The sequence below is a fragment of the Schistocerca serialis genome, chromosome 9 (genome assembly GCF_023864345.2).
Source record: "Schistocerca serialis cubense isolate TAMUIC-IGC-003099 chromosome 9, iqSchSeri2.2, whole genome shotgun sequence".
In the NCBI taxonomy this organism is placed as follows: Eukaryota; Metazoa; Arthropoda; class Insecta; order Orthoptera; family Acrididae; genus Schistocerca; species Schistocerca serialis.
In genome coordinates this window covers 499,179,455-499,192,228 of record NC_064646.1, presented here as the reverse complement: position 1 = coordinate 499,192,228, position 12,774 = coordinate 499,179,455, and the positions used below count along the sequence as shown (strand labels likewise).

Sequence of the window (12,774 nt, the reverse complement as noted above, 5' to 3'; positions counted from 1 at the left end):
TAAACATACTTATTGTTTAATATGACTTGGAGACAGGATTTGGGGGTATGAAAAAGTACATATATTTTAACGAGCTTACTTCAGTTACTGACTCTAAGTGTGACGTGTACAACCAACTTACAGCAGACCAACATCCAACATTGCGCATTTCTGAGAGAGGAATACTTCAGCTAATTTTTGTGCAGATCTTCGACACCCTAAACCAGGGAGCAGACGTGTTCGCAAAAGTAGTGGAAACTTAAGCCACACCACGGTGCCAATGATGTCATTGACACGTTTCACACAGCCATGCCACTACAGTTCTTCCCTATACATCCACAGTACCAACGTTAAATCCAATTCCATTATTCGTATAGCGTCTTCATTTTATAGACGACGTTTTATTGAAGCTTTAACAACATCTTGTCGAACACACAATTTACATTGCATAGACCATTTCCATATTCTCCTTGTCATTGTCACTTCTGTCCCATACGTCACAACACTTTGCAGAAAAATCTTCTATAACCACTTATTTCTATTTTTCAATATAGCTTCACTCAGTACTTTTCTGATTTTCATAACGAATAATATCAAGGCAGTATTGCGGATATGCAAGTTGATGTCAGACTATCAGTTACTTTAATCGTCACCATCCAAGCAGCACGAGAGACTTACATTTGTTGGGAGATTCTTTGAAACTGTATCAAGAGACTGCTGCAACCTATTCTAGGGCACTGCCGCAATATTTGCAATCTGTGCCTGTAGCCGTCGTTGTGATCTTAATGTGATGGCATTGTGTAGACGAAGGGGTAACTGTGCTGGGATTTAAATGGGACTTTTGGGAGAAAGACAACATTTCATTAGAACCCAGTTCGATAAAAAATAGGGAACTGGTGCTGAAGGTTAAATAAGCAACGTTTCCGCTGACTACTTACTTTATCAGTGCGGAGACCTCTGGAATAATGTAAGGGAAGCTATGGTCCATATGAATACAATACGTACTGCCCCAGTCGTGAAAGATATCAATCAAAATTGTTATGGGGCACACACCGGTGTGTGATTGGTTTCTGAACGTTTCTACATTAACATCCATTCTCTGCAAACCACTGAACTGCGTAGTAGATGCTGTTTCTCATCACAGTAGCCTATATTTCCACTTCATAGTGGAACCGAGGGAAGAGCGACCATTCACTGGGCACTGCGCACACTGTGATAAGTTCGACCTTACCCCTGCTATCCCTTGTGTGGAGTGCTGTGGTATTTTCCTGTGTTCCTAAAGTAACACCAGTTTCTGCAGCGTACATGTATGCTTCTACGGGGTCGGGGTCGTCTATGTTAAGACGTCTGCCACTTCCTATTTTTGAGAATTTCTGTGATGCTTTACCATGGCTCTGTCCAAACTGTATCCATTCGTGCTGCCCATCTTGCACACATTTTATATCACCTCTTAGCTGAAAGTGCTATGAATCAAACACTGAAGGACAATATTCTATTATTGATTGAACAAGTGATTTGGAAGCGATCTTCTTCGTTGACTGATTGCATTTACCCTGGTGTCGTACTGATGAACCAAGGTCTACCACCTGCTTTACCTACGACTAAGCGCACGCAAACATTATGCTCATATCCCTACAAACTGCTGCCGCCAGGTACCTGTATGAGTTGCACGATTCCAGTTTTACATCACTGATATTGAAATCAAAGGATACTATGTTTTGCATGTTTTGAAGTGCACTGTTTTACAATTATGACCATTTAAAGCCAACTGAAAAATTCTTCACAACACTTAACGCTTAAATGGTGTGAATAGTTCTTGTAAAGTTTTTTGTCACAGAACACTTCTTTCTGTATAACTGTGTCAATCGCAAAATATTAGATTATGTATTTTGTCGTGCCAGCTCATTAACACAACATAAACAAAAAAAATGGCTCTGAGCACTATGGGACTCAACAGCTGTGGTCATAAGTCCCCTAGAACTTAGAACTACTTAAACCTAACTAACCTAAGGACATCACACACATCCATGCCCGAGGCAGGATTCGAACCTGCGACCGTAGCAGTCGCGCGGTTCCGGACTGCGCGCCTAGAACCGCGAGACCACCGCGGCCGGCACAACATAAACAGCAAAGGTCGCAACATTCTTCCCTGTAGCATGCTCGCAGTTACCTCTACTTCTACTAGTGACTCCACGTCCAAGGTAACATGCCGTGTCACGTCTACAAAATAATCTAAAATCCAATATCAAATCTCATTTGGTACCCCGTAAGGTCGTACTTTTGCTAATGACTTTTTTATTCCAATGCTTCTTGGAAACATGAAATGCTGCATGCACTTGTATGTGTTGAGCCATTTCTTTACTAATTAAATGTGTGGAGAATGCAAAGTGCACTTTGCTTGATCGATGTTTTTGAAACTCATTAGGTTTTTCTTTAGGGGATAATCATTCAGTGAATATTAATGGACACCTAATTTACATTTTCTGTCCTAGCGACAGATCAACAGTACTCTGCTTAAGTGTAGATGACTCAGATTTTGTTTACGCAAATTTGAAATAATTTTCAAATTTTCAACTGAAATCTGGTCATCGTGGTTTGAGTCTGCAGTTGGTGACGCCCTCAGTGAAGCACATTAGTGGTGCAGCTGTATCGAGATTCTGATGTATGAAAGCCTCCTTGTCTACAACTGCTGTTGCTGGCATCGGTATGGAATGGCTCAACTTTTATAAATACTCAGAACAATTATTACACAGTAACTTTTGCTGAAAGTTATTGAAACTGTATCATTTCCGTTAATAAGTATATCAACAATTTATTCAATTAAAGTAACTGAAACTTAAGCAGACTTATTTTCTTGCTGTATGAACCAAAATAAAGAACTTCATTTCGTGTACTGTTATATTTGTAATTCTCAAGTCTGTTGTAGAATTCTGCCTGATGTGTGCTATATTTTATGTGCTGTGTAATATAGTATATCGTCCTCTCTTTGTTTGAAGTTAACAATATGTCTTCATCCTGAAATGAAACTTCAGTTCTTTGGACGGTTGTAGTTCGATGACGAAAAATGACAACATTAAGAAGATAGTTTAATTTTTTGTATATGCATTCATTCATTATTGGCTGTACTGCTCCGCCGCCCAGGATTAGCCGAGCGGTGTAAGGCGCTGCAGTCATCGACTGTGTGGCTGGTCCCGGCGGAGGTTCGAGTCCTCCCTCGGGCATGGGTGTGTATGTTTGTGAGAATTTAGGTTAAGTAGCGTGTAAGCTTAGGGACTGATGACCTTAGCAGTTAAGTCCCATAAGATTTCACACACATTTGAACATTTGTACTGCTCCACTAATCAGTACTTCAGCCGTTTTTACTGCCAAAAAAATACACCCTTAGTGCATAATCAGTTGAGGTTCACTTCGTTTATGACAGTCTCAAACAGTGTTACATGACTTCGCTATTAAATCATAGCTCATAGACTGTGGCTAGTACATGGAAGTCAGCGGCAGTGGAGTCTGCTGATCATATTGTTTTATTGTTTATTTTGATAAATCGGAAATTTATTTTTATATGTACTACCATATTTGAAAATATCTATGTGATGTCTGATCTTTCGGTTGCGTCCAAATGAACAGACACCATTTTGATCCTGCAACCATTATGATTTAATCAATGTGCAGTGTTCGTTTGAGACTTCATTCAGAGGGGAAAGATGAAAATATATGCTAGACCTGGATTCAAACTAGACAGATATGCTGAACACTGCACCATCTGCACACTGTGGTCTTGTCAACTACAGAGACTAGCCTAGCATGCTCACTGTCAGACAAAAATTCTCAACTTATCCACACACTAATGATGTAGTGCCCTTTGCCTCTTATCCCCATTGTCATAGAAAATAACACACCACATATGTAATTAACGTGAGGATTCCCAACGATCACTTTAATGCAGGTGCACACCACACTGGAATTCTTATTGGAATTTGCGAAATGCCGCAAGTAATGAGGATAATGCGCACAACAAAAGTAGTGTGTGGTATATGTTGAGAATTTAAATCTGATGGGACATGTGCTAGAGTAGTCTCTGCAGTTGCTATTATCATTGCGTCTCGATGATGCATTGGTAAGGACATATGCCCATTAAACAGAAGACTCGGGTTCATATACCAGTCTAGCAGAAATTTTAAACTTTCCGCAGTGATTTAATCAATGCACCCTGGCAGCTATATAATTCTTTCCTTTGTGTCTTAAGATTTAGGAATATGTGTTTTTACCCATTCAAATGGGAATAGGGCTCATGCAAAGTGTTTAGATTTCTGGCTGGATTACCAAAACTAATCTGTCGTTCATTTCTTCAGTTCTTGAGAGCCGTAGTTCAGCAGACTGCAAGCTTGGTCAGTGAGGGCGCTGTCGGCAATGTCTCTGAGTGGTGGGTTGCACGCCGGCCGAAGTGGCCGTGCGGTTAAAGGCGCTGCAGTCTGGAACCGCAAGACCTCTACGGTCGCAGGTTCGAATCCTGCCTCGGGCATGGATGTTTGTGATGTCCTTAGGTTAGTTAGGTTTAACTAGTTCTAAGTTCTAGGGGACTAATGACCTCAGCAGTTGAGTCCCATAGTGCTCAGAGCCATTTGAACCATTTGGTGGGTTGCATGACGACCACTGCAGAAGCTCCACCGGCATGACACTGGCCTGAGGGAAATGCACTGAAGATCGACAGAAGGGAAATGTGTGAGAAGGGAAAATCTGCTGCAGTACTCTGTGGAGAGTGATTGGAGATCCACATCACGTCTTATAACTGCAGTATTATAGCGGTAAACAAATAACTATATTTCAGATAAGCAGATAACTTGGTGTGAATATTGCAACTGACACGCTATTGCAATTAAACACAATAGCTAGCAAACACATGTACTGCAGACACATGAGTAAATTCAGTTTGGGTTCAGAACTAATGTCACGTGACTACTGCTAATGGTGTCACACTGCAAGTACAGACACAGACTACTCCACAGGAGACACAGGTATAATTTCCGTGCTGGGTCCGACAAGAAAACAGATTCAAACTATAGAGCAGTACGTGGCTGTTATCTGGGTAGGGTAAAATCTGCACTAGTTTCACTTGTCAGAAACCATATTCTATCAACTACTTTTCTGTAATCAGATGCTGGAATAACTACTGTTTCTTAGTAACAGGGGATATTCCGATTTTTGTTGTTTTCACAAGAGGAAGATTACATCTTCGTGGATTTGTTTTTACGAAGGTGTGATGAAAAATAATTCCTCCGAATTTTTCGTTTGTTTGAAAACTCTTATAGATTTTAAATAAAGCAAATTTTATTACCATTGTACATCTTTACTCTCCATGTATGCATATTTATTTCGAAATATAATCACCCAGGCGACGAACAGATTTTTGACAAGAGAGACCTGTATTTTGATACTGTAGCTATAGAATGATTGTTGAAGAAGCCGCAACCTGCACCTCTCCAACAATATCAAACTTGTGGTGAAGTCCTCGAAGGTGTTTTTTAGGTTTTGGGTACACCTTAAAGTAGGATGGGGCCATGTCGGAACTGTATGGAGGGCTGTCAAACACAGTGATGTCGAGGCATCGGATAGTTGCATATATGCAGCGCTCACTCTTGTGTGATATAGCGTTGTCGTGCAGAAGGAGAGGATGGTCCACATGTGGGCAGTTTTCTGAGAGTCTCGCTGTACGCTGAGATAGTTACGCCACACCAAGCCGTGTCACATGCTACAATTTAGTTGCAGCGAGCAGTAGCTTGTGTCAGCGGACTTGGAAAGTCGGCCTAGTGACATGCATGACAGGAAACACGTCAGTTAATCTTGAAAATAGAATAAAAATTTCCCAGACATTTGTTTTCAGTATAACCTCGTAGATATCTCTCATTGTCTCTCTAGTTATGATGACACTTGCGTACTTACAAGTTAGGGATGTGTTCTACCTACTGGATAATGCACCTAGGAAAACATGAGTCACTGCACATAACTACCGACCGAAAATCCGTTTTAAAACCAGATACTCCAATGTAATAAGCAGTTTGCTCCATTTTTCTAATGTTCTGTTCTTGTTAGAGATGAGTATACGAACTGTGCAGTATTTGCAAACATTTTGTGTTCTATATATTTAAATACTGCATAGTATATTGAGCCAATTTCGGATATATTGTCAATTCTTCAGTTAGAAAGTTTAATTGTGAGTAAAACTGTGTATATTTTTATAATTATTTATAGGCAGAAGTTAAGCCATCCCTTGTCAATGGTGCAAAGAAAGTGTTGTAGAATGGAAAAGGTGCTATCTGCAAATGAACTGAGTGTCTTTAATCTGTTAACAGTTTTACCTGTCTTGAGAACTGAACGTTGTGTTACTTACCATTAGCTCCTATTTCAACATGTCTCTAATTTTTAATGGTTTCATTATAAAACTTATTCTTAATTTCATTTACTACTTATTGGTGTGTAGTAGAGTAATAATATAACAGGTAGATTACTAAGTATAGTATTGTGGAGGTTTTCTCGACTAAAGCACTTCAGAATTTCAGCTAAATATTTGTTCCTAGGTCCATGACAGTGTTGAACATTGGAACATGTTTTCGCATTTGAGAGGAGTTTAATATTCCAATATTGTTTATAATTTTGGAAAAATCCTGCAGGACATTAAAAATGTGTGCCATGATTCAAAATTGGAATAAGATGATGTAATAAACATCTATTGGAGGGCTCACTAGAAGCAAAAGCCACACACGTGAACAGAGGTACAATGTTTTCACCTGAAGTGGAAGTACAGAAACGGTGAATGATCGCAGCTTTAAATTAATCATATTCTATATTTTAATGATGAAGAAAAGGCATAGAATGGAGCTCTTTTCGTTTTACTCCAAGGATGTCTGTCAGACTGCTAGCTTTAGTATGTCTATCAGCTGCTGGTGGTTGTTCTGCCTGGCGAGGTCCAGTGGTGTTTTCCCCTCGTTATTCCTAGCCCAGCGGTCGGCCCCTGCCTCGAGCAGTGCAGCTGCCACTTCTGTGTGGCCGTTCAGAGCCGCAGAGTGCAGCGGCGTTTGCCCCCACTGATTCCTGGCGTTGTGGTAAGGAGTGGCCGCCAGCAGCAGTCGCACCACAGCCTCGTGGCCATGATATGCAGCCAGGTGCAGGGGCGTGCTCTGCGTTTTGTTCCTGGCATCAACCTCCACCCCTGCCTCCAGCAGCAGCCGCGCCACAGCCTCGTGGCCACGGTATGCAGCCCTGTGCAGGGGCGTCTCCTGAAAGTTGATGCTCGTGGCTTCCACCTCTGCTCCACCCTCCACCAGGCACCTCGCTGTCTTCTCGTGTCCATTTTCTGCTGCCCAGTGGAGGGCGGTCCACCTCCTCTCGCCCTCGTCCCTCACCCTGACGTCCGCACCAGCTGCCAGCAGCGTCTGCAGCTCATCGACTGCATCCTCCTTCGCTGCCTGAATCAGCCTGCTGTTCTTCTCCTTTTCAGGAAGACTCCTGTGCAAAAATGGCAAACTGTCACATATTTCTCCAAGTACATGCTTCTGATTAAGAATACTCCAGAAGAACCTGAGATGAGACCAGTCCCAAAAGTGGATCTGTCCAACGACCACTAACTAATTTGCAATTTTCTCCATTTATGTTACAAAACAGTGGGACAGTCTCCATTTACTAAAGAACAGATGTACAGTGATATCAAACTCCTAAAGCCCTCATCAATTAAAAATTCCTACATTCCATCTCTCCAACATTTAGTCATCATATGTTGTCACATTGATTCCTGACATTTGGGGCTTAGACCTCAGGATGCTGCTATTGTACAGTCATTGTCTTCCGCAGAAACAGATGTCTTATGAAGGTATAAGACTCCTCTATGTGCAGCAACCCCCTTTTTAATACACACAAACGTGGCACTCAAAACTACACATGTCTTCAGATATGTTATTTGCAAACTTTTCAAAACATCCACATCAACAGTCAGTTAATGTTTAACAGGAAACAATTTAATCGATATACTTCAAATACAGTAACAGAGTCAGTTAATGTTTAACAGGAAACAATTTAATCGATATACTTCAAATACAGCAATAGCAGTAGATTACTCATTTATCCGTGCGCACAAACATATTTGTTGGCATATACTCATGTACAAACTTGTTGGAAGAGTGCTTGCATGATATCCACAAGCAGTATCAAACACTCTCAGGTGCACACACATACTCATAGACATATACACAGAACCACACCAACACCCCTCCCCCTTCTCCCCCCCCCCCCCCCACATACAAAATCACACACCTATCTCAATTTCTTGTGGCTGCCATCTGTCTAAAGGCAACAGCAAATCCTGCAGTTTTTTAAAGTAAATTTATGATTCATGTGCTTCGCGAGATTACTATTCACAATAGAGCTCCTGAAGTCTATAGTTCTGACACTGCTCATGTATTTACTGATAAACACCTCATGTCCTTCGTGTGTGACAGCCTCATTACAATGAGTCTAATTCACCACACGTACATTATGATACTCACTTCCTTGCTATCTGAGGTTCGAGTCCCCCTTGGGCATGGGTTTGTGTGTTGGCGTAAGTTAGTTTCAGTTAGATTGAGCAATGTTTAAGCCAAGGGACTGATGAGCTCAGCAGTTTCGTATTGCAGAAACTTACCACCTACCTGCGTTCCATGTCATCAGGAATAAAATGAAGCAAATTCTTTAGTTCAAAGCAACTGAACAATAAATTCACTCTATAACTCTGCCAAGTGAGATATTATAGCTGACAAATGCAATATAAGCAAAGTGTGCAGAAAATGGGGAATTGTTGATGGAGAAGATCGAAGACTTTAAAGAGAGTGAGAGTCTGAGTGTGGATTATGCCACCATACTACATAATACTGAAAGGCCAGCGGAAGACTCAACCCCAGAAAACACGTCCTTATGTGCCTCTCCCAGGCCACCTCCGGTCTGGTGCGATGAAGAACATGAGACGGTAGCTAACGAGGGGAGAGATACACTCAAAACAACAGACGACAAGGCACAGAGGAAAATTTTGTGTATTTTAATCATAGGCCGAACAATCTACACAAAAATAAAAAAAAGTGAACCTGGCGACATTTATGTAATAGCACACCTACTCAATGATCCATGACTATCGTTTGGAAAAAAACCTAGAGATTAAGGTGTATTAATGCAGCGGTAGGAAAACTACAGGCAACATCTAAAATCCTTTTTGGAAACATTTTATGCAACTTGACCCCAAGCGGATCAGAAAAGGTAAAAGCATGCTGATGGTGGAGCGTCAGATGGAACATCAACTAAATGGGAACTTCTCCCTGTTGGAAACGCCTAGAGCAGTAGCATGCAGAAGGACTATGAGGCCTGGACCGAGTGACTGATTGCTCCAACACATGTCGTAGAATGGATGAATTCGTTTATTGAATATTTTGAATAAAATATGGACCAACCAAATCTACAGCCCAGAAATTAAGACTGTTCGCGTCTTACAAATACATAAAATGCCTCAGTGCTCTCCATCATACAGTTCCTTCATCCATTCCTATGTCTCGTTAACACACAATAGAAAAATGATAGGGAAGACTGTTTAGTCTAATTACATCAGACCTGCATTTAGTGTTCCACCCAAGTGCGGGATATAGATGCGTGCAGTATGCAGATGATTTTCATGTTTATACTCGTATCGATAGTTTTCCTGAGTGTCGGCAGCAGATGGATAACGCTGTGATATTGTTCAGTGAATGGCTCAATGAGAACTGCCTCGACATATTGCCTGATAAATCAGCTGTGTGCCTATATACGAGACACAGGCTTAACCTAACAAAAATTGTAATGTTAGGACCCTTTATATTCCCAGTCTAAAGAGTGGTCAAGTACTTAAGTTAACATCATAAGTTAACATCATGACATCACATTAATCACATAATTAACAAATCTGAAGGTGCCAGGAATATCCCTCGCGCTGTGACAGGAGTTCTTTGGGAAGCACACTCAAGAATCTTCATTAGCGTATATAGTGAGCTAATAATACCTTACATGGATTGCGGAAGCAACTGTTACAGTTCAGCAACGCAGAATAGACTACAAAAATTATGTGTTACTGTGAAGCTATCAGAACATTCAAATCGATTCCAACTAACGCCTCTCAAATGGAAGTAAATGTTTTTTCAGCGTAGGTCTAATAACGTTTCATCACTGTCAAATTCTTCATCATCAGAATACTCCTGAATCGTTTTCACTTCTTAAATAAAAATTTGATAACAGATATTAAAGTGCTATCCAGGCAGGTATTGAATGAAGAATAAACTACCACGTTTAGCAGAATTTTGGTTCGGTGCTCCGTCCTTCCGCAAATACGTCGCCACTTCGCAAAGTATAAGCTGTTTCAGCACGCCCTAGACTAACACCTTACTGAAGCTGAATATCAAGACGCAATTTCTTTTCTGCCAAGGTACACTGAGTGAGAAAGTTTTAGCTAGCAAACAGGCACCTGGACGATCCTCATTACAGATCTATGCGGATGAGTCTAAAAAAAAAAAAAAAAGGAAGAGGGGCAGGAAGTGCATTTGTAGATGGCAAGGCTAATCGCGGAGGCAAATTCAAGCACCCTGAAGTTGAATATACACTTCCTGCAAAACTCAAAGCGATTTTAGACGGATTTAAGTACTCCAAAGTGGTACAAGAAGAAAAAAAAATCAATTTTCTATATCTACATTTATACCCCGCAAGCCACCCAACGGTGTGTGGCGGATGGCACTTTACGTGCCACTGTCATTACCTCCCTTTTCTGTTCCAGTCGCGTATGGTTCGCGGGAAGAACGACTGCCGGAAAGCCTCCGTGGGCGCTCGAATCTCTCTAATTTTACTTTTGTGATCTCCTCATGAGGTATAAGTAGGGGGAAGCAATATATTCGATACCTCATCCAGAATCGCACCCTCTCGAAACCTGGACAGAAAGCTACACCACGATGCAGAGCGCTTATCTTGCAGAGTCTGCCACTTGAGTTTGCTAAACATCTCCGTAACGCTATCACACTTACCAAATAGCCCTATGACCAAACGCGCCGCTCTGCTTTGGATCTTCTCTATCTCCTCCGTCAACCCGACCTGGTACGGTTTCCACACTGATGGAGCAATACTCAAGTATAGGTCGAACGGGTGTTTTGTAAGCCACCTCCTTTGTTGATGGACTACATTTTCTAAGGACTCTCCCAATGACTCTCAACCTGGTACCCGTCTTGCCAACAATTAATTTTATATGATCAATCCACTTCAAATCGTTCCACACGCATACTCCCAGATATTTTACAGATGTAAATGCTACCAGTGCTTGTTCCGCTATCATATAATTTTATCAGACTCACGTTCAGAAATGATGCTGTTAAAATGTTACTATGCCAATGTACTGAAAAGTATCTAGTATTTCGCATTATAGAAGCAACGCAGAGAGATTTCCCGCATAAATAGGACGACCATCATATTACGCCTCAAGGTGCACAATAGAATTAAGAGAAACGAAAATGTAGACAAGCAGGCCAGGAAAGTTCTTTACACCGCTGCTGCGAAATACGATAAAGTGCCACCAAACAACCTTCTTCACAACATAATAATTATATTCAGTGAAAATATCCAATGGTTTTACGACATTGGAGAAAGACGCTGTGCCACAGTGTTAGCTAACCTCCCATCACGTCCCAAGTACCAATATCGCAGATACAGCAGAAACTTTGCTCTGAGGTGACAAAAGACGTGCGATACCTCCAAATACCGTGTCCTTTTGCCCGGCATAGTGCAGCAGCTCGACATGGGAAAGATTCAACACGTCGTTGGAAGGCCCCTCCAGAAATATTGAACCAATCTGCCTCTGGAGCCGTCCGCAACGGCGAAAGTGTTGCCGGTGCAGGAATTTGTGTACGAACTGACCTCCTGAGTATGTCTCATAAATTTTGCATGGGATTCATGTAGGGCGCTCAAATTCTCCAGGATGTACATTCAAACCTATCGCTAACTATTGTGGCCCAGTCTCGTGGCGCATTGTTATCCACACAAAATCCATCGTTTTCTTGGAACATGAAGTCCATGAATGGCTGCAGATGGTCTCCAAGTAGCTGGTTTTTCAGTCGTCTATGGTCCAACCGATACGGTCACGAGAGAGGCACTGCAGGTGATGTGCTGTTAGCAAAGGCACTCGCGTCGGTCGTCTATTGCCGTAGCACATTGACGCCAAATCTCGCCGCACTGTCCTAACAGATAATTTGGTCGTACGTCCCATATCGATTTCTGCGCTTATATTACGCCGTGTTACTTGTCTGGTAACACTGACAACACTACACAAATGCCGCTGCTCTCCGTGTCTAAGCGAAGGCCGTCGACCACTGCGCTGTCCGTAGTGAGAGGCAATGCCTGAAATGTGGCATTCTCCGCACACACTTGACACTCCGGATCTCGGAATACTGGATTCCCTATCGATTTCCATGCGTCTACCTCCAAAGACCTTTGCATATTCAAAGTCTGTTAATTTGCGTCGTGAGGCCACAATCACATACGAAACTTTTCCACATGAATCACTAAGTGCAAATAACAGCTTCGCCAGTGCACTGCCCTTTTGTACCTCGTGTACGTGATACTATCGCCATCTGTGTATGTGCATATCGCTATTCCGTGACCTTTGTCACCTCAGTTTATAGTAACATTGGCACGAATTCGCTTCAGTCACGGGTCACTCCGCCACAACTGCACTACCAGAACATGGTTAAATCTTCTTCATGTGAATGCGGAAGT

The 12,774-nt window shown here is 41.8% G+C and overlaps 1 protein-coding gene across 1 annotated transcript in view; it reads right to left on the bottom strand.

The window, feature by feature from the left end:
- LOC126419741 (ankyrin-3-like) overlaps positions 1-12,774 on the bottom strand; it is a 126,470-nt gene that overhangs the window by 105,604 nt on the left and 8,092 nt on the right. The window contains exon 2 of the mRNA XM_050086918.1: positions 6,883-7,479. Within this exon, the coding sequence (XP_049942875.1) occupies positions 6,883-7,479 (597 nt within the window). The remainder of the gene's footprint in view (positions 1-6,882; positions 7,480-12,774) is intronic.